Raw genomic sequence first — 19,809 nt, forward strand, 5'->3', positions numbered from 1 at the left:
GTAGCAAGGCACGACATTCAGTTCAAATGCTGTAACAGTATGTGACAAAACTTACATTTAGTCGTCAACGCACACAAGGCTGGCTGCCACCATTGATTGAAACCGGCTATTCTGACAAAGACCTGCTTTAAAGGGGAAATGACGTCACTGAGTGACCTATCAACTTAAAGACACAGGAACATTACAAAACTGGTTAAAGACACACAATAGGCTTTCGTACAGTGTGTTTTTATTTTCATCATGTCGTGGTTTTGAGGTGAGGTGAGTATTTAGTCACATTTAACAAAGTCTCTGTACAGTTTGTCGTGTCGTCAAGTAACAGAAAAGAATGGACGTGTTCAAGTCGCGAGCAACGACTCGTTAGCAGCGTGTTTTGAAGACTAGCCTACAGTTGTTTGGTCACTGTCTGAATTTTTTAATTTAAACAGAAGAGTTTCTTTTTCCTATGTTTGGCAAATGCCACTAATAAAAAAGTTAGCGAGCATTACTAAACTAAGTTGTTCCTCGAGTCCATCAAGTTATTTAATGGATTTTTGAGTGGACATAACAGCCACTATCTCTAAGGCCCCTTCTACACTAAGCAAGCTAAGGTTATCCAGGATAAATCCCACCTAACCTTATCCTTGTCCACACACACACAATGCCACCGTTTAAGACATCTCCCACTCCGTCTGCCGGCGCAACACGACCTAATACGCATGCGTGGAAAATGCGCCCTCATAGCCATCTCCAGTGTTGCTTTGTGTGCAAGTTCTTAAATGTAACTTATCTGAACAATATCCAGTGTTGTGGTATTTCAATTAACTGGAATCCAGTGTGCTGTGGGGCCTTATTGTAGTGAATCACACCTGAGCCATCTTCTATCCATCATCTTCCGCTTATCCGAGGTCGGGTCGCGGGGGCAGCAGCCTAAGCAGGAAAGGCCAGACTTCCCTCTCCCCAGCCACTTCGACCAGCTCTTCCCGGGGATCCCGAGGTGTTCCCAGGCCAGCCGGGAGACATAGTCTTCCCAACGTGTCCTCGGTTTTCCCCTGGCCTCCCACCGGTTGGACATGCCCTACACACCTCCCTAGGGAGGCTTTCAGGTGGCATCCTGACCAGATGCCTGAACCACCTCATCTGGTTCCTCTCCATGTGTTGGAGCAGAAGCTTTACTATGAGCTCCCCCCGGATGGCAGAGCTTCTCACCCTATCTCTAAGGGAGAGCCCCGCCACCCGGCGGAGGAAACTCATTTTGGCCACTTGTACCCGTGATCTTGTTCTTTCGGTTTTAACCCAAAGCTCATGACCATAGGTGAGGATGGGAACGTAGATCGACCGGTAAATTGAGAGTTTTGCCTTCCAACTCAGCTCCTTCACCACAACGGATCAATACAGCGTCCGCATTACTGAAGACGCCGCACTGATCCGCCTGTCGATCTCACGATCCACTCTTCCCTCATTCGTGAACAAGACTCCGAGTTACTTGAACTCCTCCACTTGGGGCATGGTCTCCTCCCCAACCCGGAGATGGCACTCCACCCTTTTCCGGGCAACAACCATGGACTCGGACTTGGAGGTGCTGATTCTCATCCCAGTCGCTTCACACTCGGCTGCAAACCGATCCAGTGAGAGCTGAAGATGCTGGCCAGATGAAGCCATCAGGACCACATCATCTGCAAAAAGCAGAGACCTAATCCTGCAGCCACCAAACCGGATCCCCTCAACGCCTTGACTGCGCCTAGTAATTCTGTCCATAAAAGTTATGAACAGAATGGGTGACAAAGGGCAGCCTTGGCGGAGTCCAACCCTCACTGGAAACGTGTCTGACTTACTGCCGGCAATGCAGACCAAGCTCTGACACTGATCGCACAGGGAGCGGACCGACACAATCAGACAGTCCGATACTCCATACTCTCTGAGCACTCCCCACAGGATTTTCCGAGGGACACGATCGAATGCCTTCTCCAAGTCCACAAAGCACATGTAGACTGGTTGGGCAAACTCCCATGCACCCTCAAGGACCCTGCCGAGAGTATAGAGATGGTCCACAGTTCCACGACCAGGATGTCCACGCGATGCTGCAGAGTCTTGTCAACCAAGACAGCGCCACAGCATCCAGAGCCTGAAGGAACTCCGGGCGGATCTCATCTACCCCCGGGGCCTTGCCACCGAGGAGCTTTTTAACTACCTCAGCAACCTCAGCCCCAGAAATAGGAGAGCCCACCACAGATTCCCCAGGCACTGCTTCCTCATAGGAAGACGCAGCCAACTCACCACCAGGTGGTGATCGGTAGAAAGCTCCGCCCCTCTCTTCACCCGAGTGTCCAAAATCGGTAAATCCGATGACACAACTACAAAGTCGATCATGGAACTGCGGTTTAGGGTGTCCTGGTGCCAAGTGCACATATGGACACCCTTATGTTTGAACATGGTGTTTGTTATGGACAATCTGTGACAGACACAAAAGTCTAATAACAAAACACCACTCGGGTTCAGATCCGGATGGCCATTCTTCCCAATCACGCCTCTCCAGGTTTCGCTGTCGTTGCCAACATGAACGTTGAAGTCCCCCAGTAGGACAAGGGAATCACCCGGGGGACCACTTTCCAGTACTCCCTCGAGTGTATCCAAAAAAAGCATTTGCCATTTTCCTTAGTCTTCCCTCGACACTACCTTTTTTTTTATCTAATCCATGGGAGCCCGCATTCTCGTTATCTCTCCTTCGACAAATGGACAAAGTTTTTCGGTAAGTAGAATCACAGCTGACCTGGACATTCGAATGTTCTCTTGTCGTTTGAGAAGTGTTGTATCCCAAATAGCTGCAATCGCTTTTTCTTAAGGTATCCATGTGTGAATTCCACAAGCGTCTGTACATGTAGAAGAAGGAGAAAGCTTTGACTGTAAACAGAAACTTAGAGTCAATTAATAATTTTACAAGGTTAAAATATGAATTAAAATGCATTAAACACATTGGACTTGTCTCGTTGCACTCAAATAACAATTTACAATTTTCCACATTACATATAGTCTGCTATAATCAAGGATTAGATTAGAATAGAACATAAAGTTTTACTGACATTATATTAAATTATTCATGATTTATGGTTGCCACTCCTGGTCTGTGCTTTAAGAAAAATACAATTATTAATTAAGTACTAAAAACAAAACTATGAATACATGTACACAGATAAGCCATGTAGCAGGTAAAACACATTTATTAAAGACAAAACATTGTAGGAATTTGTTACAAAATGTAGTCATTTCACTTGCATTAGTTGACTGCTAATTGGGCAGTTTTAACTGCGCTAATATTTGGCATCAAGTTAACCAGCAGGGGAGCTGGTTAACTTATGAGAGTAGTATGTGTGTTTGTGAGAATGTCAACATGTTGTCTGAGTGACGTCAGTGAGTGAGCGGGCGAGTAAGGAGAGGTAGTGGTAGCATGTGCAGGAGTGTTAATAGCATGGTGGATGTCCGGTTGAGCCCTGTGGAAATAATAAATAAAGTGACCAAGTTGTAACTAATCGACGGCCTCGTCCTTCCGACCAAAGCGCGGCGCTTTTTGGACCCAGTGTTACCCCCGACAAAACATAGGCCCTGGAGGTAGTCACCGTCGCACAGCGGCATTCAGATGAAAGAGCGGTACCGGTTCTTTTCAAAGGTGGTATAGTACCGATTTCAATTGATTAGTACCACGATACTTTATTAGTAGCAGTATACTGTACAACCCTACTACACACACATACAGTACATAGAAGAAAGTGTGTTTTTGTTGTTTGTGTCTTGCAGACGTCCAGCAGCTGATCGGTAATCCAGAAGAAGTTTCCCCTCAGTTAGCGGGGAGCTCCACTTTGAAGCAGGAGACTCCACAACCACCCTGCATTAAAAAGGAAGAGGAGGAACTCTGCATCACTCAGGAGGGAGAGTGTCTTCTAGGACGAGAGGAAGCTGATTACACCAAGTTTCCACTGAGTATTCTCTCTGTGAAGACTGAAGATGATGAAGAGAAACCACAAGTAGACAACCTCTTAGCTCCACTATCAGATAGTGAGGCTGAAGACGAGGTTGAAGTAACTTTGAGCAGCGATAAAGACTGTGAAGTTGATATGAGGACTCACACTGACAACAAACACTCTGAATGCTCTACAAAGAAGAGAGGTAAAACATGTTTGAGCTGCTCAGTTTGTGCTGAAAGTTTTACTCAAAAGAGCAGTTTGACTCGACACATGAGAACACACACAGGTGAAAAACCATTCAGTTGTTCAGTTTGTGCCAAAAGCTTTTCTCGAAAATGTGGTTTGACTCAACACATGAGCACACACACAGGAGAAAAAACATTTAATTGTTCAGTTTGTGGCAAAAGCTTTTCTCAAAATAGCTGTTTGACTCGACACATGAGAACACACGCAGGAGAAAAACCATGTACTTGTTCAGTTTGTGGCAAAGGCTTTTCTCAAAATAGCTATTTGACTCTACACATGAGAACACACACAGGTGAAAAACCATTTAATTGTTCAGTTTGTGGCAAAAGCTTTTCTCAAAATAACTATTTGTCTAAACACATGAGAACACACACAGGTGAAAAACCATTTAATTGTTCAGTTTGTGGCATAAGCTTTTCTCAAAATAACTGTTTGACTCGACACATGAGAACACACGCAGGAGAAAAACCATGTACTTGTTCAGTTTGTGGCAAAGGCTTTTCTCAAAATAGCTATTTGACTAAACACATGAGAACACACACAGGTGAAAAACCATTTGGTTGTTCAGTTTGTGGCAACAGCTTTTCTCAAAATAGCAATCTGACTCATCACATGAGAACACACACTGGAGAAAAATCATTTAGTTGTTCAGTGTGCTGTAAAAGGTTCTCACGTAATGCAGACGCAGTAAAACACATAAGAACACACAAGGGAAAATAACCAAATAGTTGTTTAGTTTGTGGTATGTTGCTCATATGTGGTGACATCCACCCTACCCAGGACCTCCTCACTGCTTCTTTCATAAATATCTGAGGTATTCATACAAACTTGGATTATTTGAAGCATAATCTTATCTACTCATGACCCCATGTCTTCTCTGTATCTGAAACCTTCCTGAACAGTAAGACTTTTCACTGCAAAATTGAGATGTATCAAAACTGACTAACGCATAAGTGATGCTGGGTAACTGTTTGCATAACCAAGTGCCAACTTTTACTCTTCAGACTGATTGATGTGCAAATCAGAGACATATGAACAATTAACCCCCAACACCCACAACCCAACCCCCACCTCCCTCGACATGGTCCTGGTGGAGATCTACACTCTTAGTGCTTTTCGTCTTTATTCAGAGTAATGATTTGACTTTCTAAAGGTTTTGAACTACTAAGTGGGTTGAAAAATATGTATGTGTTTCTTGTAGTATTTAAAATGTAGAATTGTTTTTCTTCAATGTTTGCCCTTTTTCTGGTTTGAACAACAGCCATGGAAAAAGTCTGTGCACATGCTTGTATATATACATTTTTTATTTTCAAACAGTAGTTGTCCGTTATTTGATGTTAGATACTTTTGCCAACCATTGTTTTAAAACAAGATTAAATTGCCTTTATTTTGAAAAACATCTGTTGTGGAGTAGGAAACGGAAGTGTCTGTATTCTAGCGCAAATGTACTTGACGCCAAGCAAAAAGACAAAGACCGCATGCTATGATTTTTTGGAGAATTTTCGAATTCACGATCTTAAAGTCATATGATTCACAGCAAATATAGCAACAAATATCTCAATTGGTATTTTCCAAAGCCACGAAACGTGCATTGAGTTTGGAGCGATATCTGAAGTGAAGATTGAAGACGTGATAGAAGATGGACGACTACTGCTATGCTAAGATGGCGACGTCCGCTAAAAGAGAACATGAAAGAGAATCAACTTCCAGCAAATCACCAACGGAGATAAAGACGAAAGATGAAGGTGAGTGAGTTGAAGTTTTGTCATTTGAAAACTATTTCAAGCCTTTAAAAAAGTGTTGATGAGAAATTAGCCGATTGTTCAACAATGTACAAACCCCGTTTCCATATGAGTTGGGAAATTGTGTTAGATGTAAATATAAACGGAATACAATGATTTGCAAATCATTTTCAACCCATATTCAGTTGAATATGCTACAAAGACAACATATTTGATGTTCAAACTGATAAACTTTTTTTTTTTTTTCAAATAATCATTAACTTTAGAATTTGATGCCAGCAACACGTGACAAAGAAGTTGTGAAAGGTGGCAATAAATACTGATAAAGTTGAGGAATGCTCATCAAACACTTATTTGGAACATCCCACAGGTGTGCAGGCTAATTGGGAACAGGTGGGTGCCATGATTGGGTATAATAGTAGATTCCATGAAATGCTCAGTCATTCACAAACAAGGATGGGGCAAGGGTCACCACTTTGTCAACAAATGCGTGAGCAAATTGTTGAACAGTTTAAGAAAAACTTTTCTCAACCAGCTATAGCAAGGAATTTAGGGATTTCACCATCTACGGTCCGTAATATCATCAAAAGGTTCAGAGAATCTGGAGAAATCACTGCACGTAAGCAGCTAAGCCCGTGACCTTCGATCCCTCAGGCTGTACGGCATCAACAAGCGACATCAGTGTGTAAAGGATATCACCAAATGGGCTCAGGAACACTTCAGAAACCCACTGTCAGTAACTACAGTTGGTCGCTACATCTGTGTGTGCAAGTTAAAACTCTCCTATGCAAGGCGAAAACCATTTATCAACAACACCCAGAAACACCGTCGGCTAATATTAACTGATACAAAGTGGAAAAAAGTTCTGTGGTCTGACGAGTCCACATTTTAAATTGTTTTTGGAAACTGTGGACGTCGTGTCCTCCGGACCAAAGAGGAAAAGAACCATCCGGATTGTTATAGGCGCATAGTTGAAAAGCCAGCATCTGTGATGGTATGGGGGTGTATTAGTGCCCAAGACATGGGTAACTTACACATCTGTGAAGGCGCCATTAATGTTGAAAGGTACATACAGGTTTTGGAGCAACATATGTTGCCATCCAAGCAACGTTACCATGGACGCCCCTGCTTATATCAGCAAGACAATGCCAAGCCACGTGTTACATCAACGTGGCTTCATAGTAAAAGAGTGCGGGTACTAGACTGGCCTGCATGTAGTCCAGACCTGTCTCCCATTGAAAATGTGTGGTGCATTATGAAGCCTAAAATAGCACAACGGAGACCCCCGGACTGTTGAACAACTTAAGCTGTACATCAAGCAAGAATGGGAAAGAATTCCACCTGAGAAGCTTAAAAAATGTGTCTCCTTAGTTCCCAAACGTTTACTGAGTGTTGTTAAAAGGAAAGGCCATGTAACACAGTGGTGAACATGCCCTTTCCCAACTACTTTGACAAGTGTTGCAGCCATGAAATTCTAAGTTAATTGTTATTTACAAAAAAAGTTCATGAGTTTGAACTTCAAATATCTTGTCTTTGTAGTGCATTCAACTGAATATGAGTTGAATATGATTTGCAAATCATTGTATTCCGTTTATATTTACATCTAACACAATTTCCCAACTCTATGGAAACGGGGTTTGTAAAGAAAGAGATGCCATGATTGTTATCTTGAAGAAGTCAGTGGAGTTCACATCAGAGGAGATGAAAGAATGCAAAAGTCAAAATAAGAAAGTGAAAGAGCAAAACCACCGCTTCCTATTTTGGGCAAATGCCACTAATGAATTATTTAGCTTGCATTACTAAGCTCAAAATAGCTATTTGAGTCGACACAAGAGAACACGCAGGTGAAAAAACATTTAATTGTTCAGTTTGTGGCAAAAGCTTTTCTCAAAATGTCAATTTGACTCAACACATTAGAACACACTTAGGTGAAAAACCTTGTAATTGTTCAGTTTGTGGCAAAAGCTTTTCTCAAATAGCTATTTGAGTCGACACATGAGAACAAACACAGGAGAAAAAACATTTAATGGTTAAATTTAAGGTAAAAGCTTTTCTCGAAATTGCAGTTTAACTGAACAGATGAGAACACACAGGTGAAAAACCGTTTAATTGTTCAGTTTGTTGCAAAAGCTTTTCTCAAAATTGCTAATTGACTCGACAAATGAGAACACACACAGGTGAAAAACCATTTAATTGATCAGTTTGTGGCAAAATCTTTTCTTAAAATAGCTATTTGAGTCGACACATGAGAAAACACACAGGTGAAAAACCATTTAATTGTTCAGTTTGTGGCAAAAGTTGTGTTGACAGTTGGAAAACCATTTAATTGTTCAGTTTGTGGCAAAAGTTGTGTTGACAGTTGGAAAACCATTTAATTGTTCAGTTTGTGGCGAAAGTTGTGTTGATTCAAAATGTTATTTTAAGAAAAGCTTTTGCCACAAACTGAACGTTTATATGATTATTCACCTGTGTGTTCTCATGTGTCGCATCAAACGGCAATTTTGAGAAAATCTTTCGCCACAAACTGAACAATTAAATGGTTTTCCAACTGTGTGTTCTCATGTGTTGAGTCAAATGGCAATTTTGAGAAAAGCTTTTGCCACAAACTGAAAATATATATGGTTTTTCACCTGTGTGTGTTCTCATGTGTCGAGTCAAACCACAATTTTGATAAAAGGTTTTGCCACAAATTGAACAATTAAATGGGTTTTCACCTGTGTGTGTGTGTGTGTGTGTGTGTGTGTGTGTGTGTGTGTGTGTGTGTGTGTGTGTGTGTGTGTGTGTGTGTGTGAGTGAGTGTGTGAGTGTGTGTGTGTGTGTGTGTGTGTGTGTGTGTGTTCTCATGTGTTGAGTCAAAGAGGTATTTCAATTAAAGATTTTGCCACAAACTGAACAGCTAAATGGTTTTTCACATGTGTGTTTTCTCATGTGTTGAGTCAAATGGCAATTCTGAGAAAAGCTTTTGCCACAAACTAAACGGGTTTTCACCTGTGTGTTTTCATCTGTTCAGTTAAATTGCTATTTCGAGAAAAGCTTTTACAACAAATTGAACCATTCAATATTTTTTCTCCTGTGTGTTCTCATGTGTCGACTCAAAAAGCTATTTTGAGAAAAGCTTTCGACACGAATTGAACAATTAAATGGTTTTTCACCTGTGTGTTCTCATTTGTCGACTCAAATAGCTATTTTGAGAAAAGTTTTTGCCACAAACTGAAAATGTATGTCTTTTTTCCTATGTGTGTTCTCATGTGTCGAGTCAAACCACAATTTTGAGAAAAGCTTTTCCCACTAACTAAACAATTAATTGGTTTTTCACCTGTGTGTTCTCATGTGTCGACTCAAATAGCTAATTTGAGAAAAGCTTTTGCCACAAACTGAACAACTAAATGGTTTTTCACCTGTGTGTGTTCTCATGTGTTCAGTCAAACTGCATCACTCAGGAGGGAGAGTGTCTTCTAGGACGAGAGGAAGCTGATTACACCAAGTTTCCACTGAGTATTCTCTCTGTGAAGACTGAAGATGATGAAGAGAAACCACAAGTAGACAACCTCTTAGCTCCACTATCAGATAGTGAGGCTGAAGATGAGGTTGAAGAACCTTTGAGCAGTGATAAAGACTGTGAAGGTGAAATGAGGACTCACACTGACAACAAACACTCTGAATGCTCTACAAAGAAGAGAGGTAAAACATGTTTGACCTGCTCAGTTTGTGCTGAAAGTTTTACTACAGAGTGCAATTTGACTCGACACATGAGAACACACACAGGTGAAAAACCATTTAATTGTTCAGTTTGTGGCAAAAGCTTTTCTGTTAAGTGCTATTTGACTCAACACATGAGAACACACACAGGAGAAAAAACATTTAAATGTTCAGTTTGTGGCAAAAGCTTTTCTCAAAATAGCATTTTGACTCAACACATGAGAACAAACACAGGTGAAAAACCATTTAATTGTTCAGTTTGTGGCAAAAGCTTTTCTCAAAATAGCCATTTGACTTGACACATGAGAACACACACAGGTGAAAAAACATTTAATTGTTCAGTTTGTGACAAAAGCTTTTCTCGAAATAGCATTTTGACTCAACACATGAGAACACACACAGGTGAAAAAACAATTAATTGTTCAGTTTGTGACAAAAACTTTTCTCAAAACTGCCGTTTGACTGAACACATGAGAACACACACAGGTGAAAAACCATTTAACTGTTCGATTTGTGGTCAAAACTTTTCTATTAAGAACCGTTTGACTGAACACATGAGAACACACACAGTTGAAAAACCATTTAGTTGTTCAGTTTGTTGTAAAAGGTTCCAACATAAAGCAGACGCAGTAAAACACATAAGAACACACAAGGGAAAATAACCAATTAGCTGTTTAGTTTGTGGTATGTTGCTCATATGTGGCGACATCCACCCTACCCAGGACCTCCTCACTGCTTCTTTCACAAATATCTGAGGTATTCATACAAACTTGGATTATTTGAAGCATAATCTTATCTACTCATGACCCCATGTCTTCTCTGTATCTGAAACCTTCCTGAACAGTAAGATAGATGATGCTTCAAGTGCTTGGTTATTCCTTCTTCAGTCCAGGGACCTGGGGCCTCATGTGTCAAGTTTGTACACGCTCAAAAACCTGCACTACACCCTTTTTCACTGCAAAGTTGAGATGTATCAAAACTGACATAATTAAAATGCAGCATGAGACACTGCACACTGATATAGTTCTGTGAAAATGATTGTCTTCTGTGCAAATGTAAAGAAAGTGAACAGTGTGTGATTTACTGCAATACTGTCAGTCTTTGAACTTTTTATTTGTGCTTTGTTGAAATTGTTCACACATTGCACAGCTTTTATTTTTCTATCAATACACATTATGTCTAGAAGACAGGAAGTAACTCAACACTCTTGAATAGTTTCTACCTCAGTTTGTATGGTTTGTTGAGTTAGCACAGGATTAATATGTGGAAATGACAAATGAGGTAGTTGATACATAGAATAGTTTTTCTCTATGCTTTATTTTGTTTTTTGTTCAAACCTAGATGGGTTGTGACTTAAAGTTTAATAGTAACACTGAGATTAAGTCTAAGTTCATTGTGTTCTTCAAGGTGTTTTTGAAAAGGTGCCATTTGTTTTCCTCAAAATATTTTACTAACTTGGAGTATTTGTCAAGATGATTATTTGTGATAAGTACATTTTCAGGATGTGCTCGTTCTATTTTTGGCCGAAGTAAAAAATTAAGAAAATACTCTGAAGTTGTCGTAGTCGTATTTTTAAGTTATCATGCCATGATTTTGCCCGTCCCGCCCACGTGGAAATAGATTTTCCTCCATGCGGCCCCTGAGCTAAAATGAGTTTGACACCCCTGCTGTAATGTGACTCATGTGAGCAGGTTACTGTATAAACACATTTTGTTATAAGTTATAAAAATGTATTCAGTTCTCAGAGACACATCAATGTCAGGCTGACAATCGCTCTTCCGCTTTCTCCAAACACGAGAACAAAGCAGCTCCTACTGACTTGTGATTGGTCGGACCGTGCCCATCTTAATCACATGGCTAATTTCAATATAATAAATTGTGATGTAACACAATTGAATATCTTATATGCTCAGACAGTAATGTGTTTATATAAGTTTAGATTGTGTTATGATGTTTGTAAAGGGGAAAGACGTTAATGTGTCTTGTTTTCATGTTTGCATTTAAGATAGTTGACATTTAGCATGATAGCTGTTAACTGGCGATTAGTGATGTTAAGTGCCTAAGATGGTAGTTATTGATTAGCAGTGTGATGAGGGCTTTCTGCTGGTGAGTGATTAGCACTACAGTTAGAGCCACCTATCGCTAGGTAGAAATGAGCAGTTTCACCAACATTTTTATGTGAAACCATATTACTAACTGTCTGGTGTTTGACAGGATTCATGGAAGTTTATTGTCATACCAGCACACGATACACATGAGATGGCACACAATTTAGTAGCACGTGAACAATAGGATTGGTCCTGGTGGAGATCTACACTCTTAGTGCTTTTCTTCTTTATTCAGAGTAATCATTTGACTTTCTAAAGGTTTTTAACTAAAACAACTAAGTATGTTGAAAAATATTTCTGTTTCTTGTAGTATTTAAAATGTAGGATTTTTTTCTTCAATGTTTGCCCTTTTTCTGGTTTGAACAACAGCCATGGAAAAAGTCTGTGCACGTGCTTGTATATATATATTTTTTATTTTCAAAGAGTTGTTGTCCATTATTTAGTGTTAGATACATTTGCCAACCATTGTTTTAAAACAAGATTACATTTACTTTATTTTGAAAAACATCTGTTGTGGAGGAGGAAACGGAAGTGGCGGGCTTGTAGCGCATGCGCAAATGTACTTGACGCGAAGCAAAAAGACGAGGACTGTATGCTATGGTTGTTCGGAGATTCTTCGAATTCACGATCTTAAAGTCATATGATTCACAGCAAATATAGCAACAAATATCTCAATTGGTATTTTCCAAAGCCACGAAACGTGCATTGAGCTTGGAGCGATATGTGAAGTGAAGATTGAAGACGTGATAGAAGATGGACGACTACTGCTATGCTAAGATGGCGACGTCCGCTAAAAGAGAACATGAAAGAGAATCAACTTCCAGCAAATCACCAACGGAGATAAAGACGAAAGATGAAGGTGAGTGACTTGAAGTTTTGTCATTTGAAAACTATTTGAATTTCAAGCCCTTAAAGTCTAAATGAGCCGACCTTGTTGAAGAATGTAAAGAAAGAGCCGCCATGATTGTTAGCTTGAAGAAGGCAGTGGAGTTCACATCAGAGGAGATGAAAGAATGCAAAAGTCACATTTAGAAACTAAAAGCAAAACAACAACTCTGTTAGGCTCGTTTGGTGTGTGTAAGGAAGGGATAGTAGTTCTTTTAGAGTTGGGACACGTTGACAGATTCCGGCCAGAGAATCCTTTAATCATCTTTATTGCTGAAAGGTAGATGTGAATGTGTGTGTGTGTGTGTGTGTGTGTGTGTGTGTGTGTGTGTGTGTGTGTGTGTGTGTGTGTGTGTGTGGTCTAAACAAATAGAGAAAAGAGGAAAAATTACAATCCAATTATATACTCATTAATATGCAGCAATATACATGTATATGCATACATCATATAATATAATATAATATAAAGGTGTGCATGACAACAACATATATACTGCATTTAACTATGCATGAACTTCAAACAAGTTTCTAAGCTTCAGAGCCATAAATGGCGATTATGTGGTCTCTGTCGCCATCTAAAGGCCAAACTCCGCCATCGCAGTTGCAATGACGTTAAATAAACTACACGTGAATGTAAACGCCGTCAACGAGACTAATTATCTCTCAATTGACCCAAACACAACTGAACTTAGCATACGATGCACCAAACATTTGCAGAAGTAGCAAGGCACGACATTCAGTTCAAATGCTGTAACAGTATGTGACAAAACTTACATTTAGTCGTCAACGCACACAAGGCTGGCTGCCACCATTGATTGAAACCGGCTATTCTGACAAAGACGTGCTTTAAAGGGGAAATGACGTCACAGATTGACCTATCAACTTAAAGACACAGGAACATTACAAAACTGGTTAAAGACACACAATAGGCTTTCGTTTGGTGTGTTTTTATTTTCATCATGTCGTGGTCTTGAGGTGAGGTGAGTATTTAGTCACATTTAACAAAGTCTCTGTACAGTTTGTCGTGTCGTCAAGTAACAGAAAAGAATGGACGTGTTCAAGTCGCGAGCAACGACTCGTTAGCAGCGTGTTTTGAAGACTAGCCTACAGTTGTTTGGTAGCTGTCTGAATTTTTTAATTTAAACAGAAGAGTTTCTCTTTCCTATGTTTGGCAAATGCCACTAATAAAAAAGTTAGCGAGCATTACTAAACTAAGTTGTTCCTCGAGTCCATCAAGTTATTGGATGGATTTTTGAGTGGACATAACAGCCACTATCTCTAAGGCCCCTTCTACACTAAGCAAGCTAAGGTTATCCAGGATAAATCCCACCTAACCTTATCCTTGTCCACACACACACAATGCCACCGTTTAAGACCCCCTCCCACTCCGTCTGCCGGCGCAACGCGACCTAATACGCATGCGCGGAAAATGCGCCCTCATAGCCATCTCCAGTGTTGCTTTGTGTGCAAGTTCTTAAATGTAACTTATCTGAACAATATCCAGTGTTGTGGTATTTCAATTAACTGGAATCCAGTGTGCTGTGGGGCCTTATTGTAGTGAATCACACCCGAGCCATCTTCTATCCATCATCTTCCGCTTATCCGAGGTCGGGTCGCGGGGGCAGCAGCATAAGCAGGAAAGGCCAGACTTCCCTCTCCCCAGCCACTTCCACCAGCTCTTCCCGGGGATCCCGAGGTGTTCCCAGGCCAGCCGGGAGACATAGTCTTCCCAACGTGTCCTCGGTTTTCCCCCTGGCCTCCTACCGGTTGGACATGCCCTACACACCTCCCTAGGGAGGCTTTCAGGTGGCATCCTGACCAGATGCCTGAACCACCTCATCTGGTTCCTCTCCATGTGTTGGAGCAGAAGCTTTACTTTGAGCTCCCCCCGGATGGCAGAGCTTCTCACCCTATCTCTAAGGGAGAGACCCGCCACCCGGCGGAGGAAACTCATTTTGGCCACTAGTACCCGTGATCTTGTTCTTTCGGTTTTAACCCAAGGCTCATGACCATAGGTGAGGATGGGAACGTAGATCGACCGCTAAATTGAGAGTTTTGCCTTCCAACTCAGCTCCTTCACCACAACGGATCGATACAGCGTCTACATTACTGAAGACGCCGCACCGATCCGCCTGTCGATCTCACGATCCACTCTTCCCTCATTCGTGAACAAGACTCCGAGGTACTTGAACTCCTCCACTTGGGGCATGGTCTCCTCCCCAACCCGGAGATGGCACTCCACCCTTTTCCGGGCAACAACCATGGACTCGGACTTGGAGGTGCTGATTCTCATCCCAGTCGCTTCACACTCGGCTGCAAACCGATCCAGTGAGAGCTGAAGATGCTGGCCAGATGAAGCCATCAGGACCACATCATCTGCAAAAAGCAGAGACCTAATCCTGCAGCCACCAAACCGGATCCCCTCAACGCCTTGACTGCGCCTAGTAATTCTGTCCATAAAAGTTATGAACAGAATGGGTGACAAAGGGCAGCCTTGGCAGAGTCCAACCCTCACTGGAAACGTGTCCGACTTACCGCCGGCAATGCAGACCAAGCTCTGACACTGATCGCACAGGGAGCGGACCGACACAATCAGACAGTCCGATACTCCATACTCTCTGAGCACTCCCCACAGGATTTTCCGAGGGACACGATCGAATGCCTTCTCCAAGTCCACAAAGCACATGTAGACTGGTTGGGCAAACTCCCATGCACCCTCAAGGACCCTGCCGAGAGTATAGAGATGGTCCACAGTTCCACGACCAGGATGTCCACGCGATGCTGCAGAGTCTTGTCAACCAAGACAGCGCCACAGCATCCAGAGCCTGAAGGAACTCCGGGCGGATCTCATCTACCCCCGGGGCCTTGCCACCGAGGAGCTTTTTAACTACCTCAGCAACCTCAGCCCCAGAAATAGGAGAGCCCACCACAGATTCCCCAGGCACTGCTTCCTCATAGGAAGACGCAGCCAACTCACCACCAGGTGGTGATCGGTAGAAAGCTCCGCCCCTCTCTTCACCCGAGTGTCCAAAATCCGTAAATCCGATGACACAACTACAAAGTCGATCATGGAACTGCGGCCTAGGGTGTCCTGGTGCCAAGTGCACATATGGACACCCTTATGTTTGAACATGGTGTTTGTTATGGACAATCTGTGACAGACACAAAAGTCTAATAACAAAACACCACTCGGGTTCAGATCCGGATGGCCATTCTTCCCAATCACGCCTCTCCAGGTTTCGCTGTCGTTGCCAACATGAACGTTGAAGTCCCCCAGTAGGACAAGGGAATCACCCGGGGGACCACGTTCCAGTACTCCCTCGAGTGTATCCAAAAAAAGCATTTGCCATTTTCCTTAGTCTTCCCTCGACACTACCTTTTTTTTTATCTAATCCATGGGAGCCCGTATTCTCGTTATCTCTCCTTCGACAAATGGACAAAGTTTTTCGGTAAGTAGAATCACAGCTGACCTGGACATTCGAATGTTCTCTTGTCGTTTGAGAAGTGTTGTATCCCAAATAGCTGCAATCGCTTTTTCTTAAGGTATCCATGTGTGAATTCCACAAGCGTCTGTACATGTAGAAGAAGGAGAAAGCTTTGACTGTAAACAGAAACTTAGAGTCAATTAATAATTTTGCAAGGTTAAAATATAAATTAAAATGCATTAAACACATTGGACTTGTCTCGTTGCACTCAAATAACAATTTACAATTTTCCATATTACATATAGTCTGCTATAATCAAGGATTAGATTAGAATAGAACATAAAGTTTTACTGACATTATATTAAATTATTCATGATTTAACGTTGCCACTCCTGGTCTGTGTTTTAAGAAAAATACAATTATTAATTAAGTACTAAAAACAAAACTATGAATACATGTACACAGATAAGCCATGTAGCAGGTAAAACACATTTATTAAAGACAAAACATTGTAGGAATTTGTTACAAAATGTAGTCATTTCACTTGCATTAGTTGACTGCTAATTGGGCAGTTTTAACTGCGCTAATATTTGGCATCAAGTTAACCAGCAGGGGAGCTGGTTAACTAATGAGAGTAGTATGTGTGTTTGTGAGAATGTCAACGTGTTGTCTGAGTGACGTCAGTGAGTGAGCGGGCGAGTAAGAAGAGGTAGTGGTAGCATGTGCAGGAGTGTTAATAGCATGGTGGATGTCTGGTTGTGCCCTGTGGAAATAATAAATAAAGTGACCAAGTTGTAACTAATCGACGGCCTCGTCCTTCCGACCAAAGAGCGGCGCTTTATGGACCCAGTGTTACCCCCGACAAAACATGGGCCCTGGAGGAAGTCACCGTCGCACAGCGGCATTCAGATGAAAGAGCGGTACCGGTTCTTTTCAAAGGTGGTATAGTACCGATTTCAATTGATTAGTACCACAATGCTTTATTAGTAGCAGTATACTGTACAACCCTACTACACACACATACAGTACATAGAAGAAAGTGTGTTTTTGTTGTTTGTGTCTTGCAGACGTCCAGCAGCTGATCGGTAATCCAGAAGAAGTTTCCCCTCAGTTAGGGGGGAGCTCCACTTTGAAGCAGGAGACTCCACAACCACCCTGCATTAAAAAGGAAGAGGAGGAACTCTGCATCACTCAGGAGGGAGAGTGTCTTCTAGGACGAGAGGAAGCTGATTACACCAAGTTTCCACTGAGTATTCTCTCTGTGAAGACTGAAGATGATGAAGAGAAACCACAAGTAGACAACCTCTTAGCTCCACTATCAGATAGTGAGGCTGAAGACGAGGTTGAAGAACCTTTGAGCAGCGATAAAGACTGTGAAGGTGATATGAGAACTCACACTGACAACAAACACTCTGAATGCTCTACAAAGAAGAGAGGTAAAACATGTTTGAGCTGCTCAGTTTGTGCTGAAAGTTTTACTCAAAAGAGCAGTTTGACTCGACACATGAGAACACACACAGGTGAAAAACCATTCAGTTGTTCAGTTTGTGCCAAAAGCTTTTCTCGAAAATGTGGTTTGACTCAACACATGAGAACACACACAGGAGAAAAAACATTTAATTGTTCCCTTTGTAGCAAAAGCTTTTCGCGAAATTGCAGTTTGACTGAACATATGAGAACACACACAGGTGAAAAACCATTTAATTGTTCAGTTTGTTGCAAAAGCTTTTCTCAAAATAGCTCTTTGATTCAACACATGAGAACACACACAGGAGAAAAACCATGTACTTGTTCAGTTTGTGGCAAAGGCTTTTCTCATAATAACTATTTGACTAAACACATGAGAACACACACAGGTGAAAAACCATTTAGTTGTTCAGTTTGTGGCAACAGCTTTTCTGATAAGAGTAATTTGACTCAACACATGAGAACACACACAGGAGAAAAAACATTTAATTGTTCAGTTTGTGGCAACAGCTTTTCTCAAAATAGCATTCTGACTCAACACATAAGAACACACACAGGTGAAAAACCATTTAATTGTTGCAAAAGCTTTTCTGTTAAGAGCAATTTGACTGAACACATGAGAACACACACTGGACTAAAACCATTAAATTGTTCAGTTTGTGGTACAAGCTTTTCTCATGACAGCTCTTTGTGGCGACACATGAGAACACACGCTGGAGAAAAACCATTTAGTTGTTCAGTGTGCTGTAAATGGTTCCAACATAAAGCAGACGCAGTAAAACACATAAGAACACACAAGGGAAAATAACCAATTAGTTGTTTAGTTTGTGGTATGTTGCTCATATGTGGCGACATCCACCCTACCCAGGACCTCCTCACTGCTTCTTTCACAAATATCTGAGGTATTCATACAAATTGGATTATTTGGAGCATAATCTTATCTACTCATGACCCCATGTCTTCTCTGTATTTGAAACCTTCCTGAACAGTAAGATAGATGATGCTTCAAGTGCTTGGTTACTCCTTCTTCAGTCCAGGGGCCTCATGTGTCAAGTTTGTACACGCTCAAAAACCTGCACTACACCCTTTTTCACTGCAAAATTGAGATGTATCAAAACTGACTAACGCATAAGTGATGCTGGGTAACTGTTTGCATAACAAACTGCCAACTTTTACTCCTCAGACTGATTGATGTGCAAATCAGAGACATATGAACAATTAACCCCCAACACCCACAACCCAACCCCCACCTTCCTCGACATGGTCCTGGTGGAGATCTACACTCTTAGTGCTTTTCTTCTTTATTCAGAGTAATGATTTGACTTTCTAAAGGTTATGAACTACTAAGTGGGTTGAAAAATATGTATGTGTTACTTGTAGTATTTAAAATGTAGAATTGTTTTTCTTCAATGTTTGCCCTTTTTCTGGTTTGAACAACAGACATGGAAAAAGTCTGTGCACATGCTTGTATATATACATTTTTTACTTTCAAACAGTAGTTGTCCGTTATTTGATTTTAGATACTTTTGCCAACCATTGTTTTAAAACAAGATTAAATTGCTTTTATTTTTAAAAACATCTGTTGTGGAGTAGGAAACGGAAGTGTCTGTATTCTAGCGCAAATGTACTTGACCCCAAGCAAAAAGACGAGGACCGCATGCTAGGATTTTTTGGAGAATTTTCGAATTCACGATCTTAAAGTCATATGATTCACAGCAAATATAGCAACAAATATCTCAATTGGTATTTTCCAAAGCCACGAAACGTGCATTGAGTTTGGAGCGATATGTGAAGTGAAGATTGAAGACGTGATAGAAGATGGACGACTACTGCTATGCTAAGATGGCGACGTCCGCTAAAAGAGAACATGAAAGAGAATCAACTTCCAGCAAATCACCAACGGAGATAAAGACGAAAGATGAAGGTGAGTGAGTTGAAGTTTTGTCATTTGAAAGCTATTTCAAGCCCTGAAAAAAGTGCCGACCTTGTTGAAGAATGTAAAGAAAGAGCCGCCATGATTCAGAGGTGGGACCAAGTCATTGTTTTGCAAGTCACAAGTAAGTCTCAAGTCTTTGCCCTAAAGTCTCGAGTCAAGTCCAAAGTCAAGACTGGAAAGTCTCAAGTCAAGTCCCAAATCCTGCATTTTGAGTTTTGAGTCCTTTCAAGTCCTTTTAACCACAGACTAGGGCTGGGCGATATGGCCTTTTTTTAATATCGCGATATTTTAAGGCCATATCACGATACACGGTATATATGTGGATATTTTGCCTTAGCCTTGAATGAACACTTGATGCATATA

General features: G+C 41.3%; 3 protein-coding genes across 3 annotated transcripts in view; all 3 read left to right on the forward strand.

The window, feature by feature from the left end:
- Nucleotides 1-19,809, forward strand: part of LOC140679663 (uncharacterized) — an 82,095-nt gene that overhangs the window by 43,081 nt on the left and 19,205 nt on the right. The window lies entirely within an intron of this gene.
- On the forward strand, nucleotides 4,063-4,961 carry LOC133619370 (uncharacterized). The gene has a single exon (XM_072915459.1). The coding sequence runs from the start codon at nucleotides 4,089-4,091 to the stop codon at nucleotides 4,902-4,904; it is 816 nt and encodes a 271-aa protein (XP_072771560.1). The 5' UTR covers nucleotides 4,063-4,088; the 3' UTR covers nucleotides 4,905-4,961.
- Nucleotides 14,624-18,884, forward strand: LOC140679646 (uncharacterized). The gene is made up of 2 exons (XM_072915491.1): nucleotides 14,624-14,633; nucleotides 17,111-18,884. The coding sequence occupies exons 1-2, from the start codon at nucleotides 14,624-14,626 to the stop codon at nucleotides 18,316-18,318; spliced, it is 1,218 nt and encodes a 405-aa protein (XP_072771592.1). The 3' UTR covers nucleotides 18,319-18,884.

The sequence above is a fragment of the Nerophis lumbriciformis genome, linkage group LG20 (genome assembly GCF_033978685.3).
Source record: "Nerophis lumbriciformis linkage group LG20, RoL_Nlum_v2.1, whole genome shotgun sequence".
NCBI classification, from domain to species: domain Eukaryota; kingdom Metazoa; phylum Chordata; class Actinopteri; order Syngnathiformes; family Syngnathidae; genus Nerophis; species Nerophis lumbriciformis.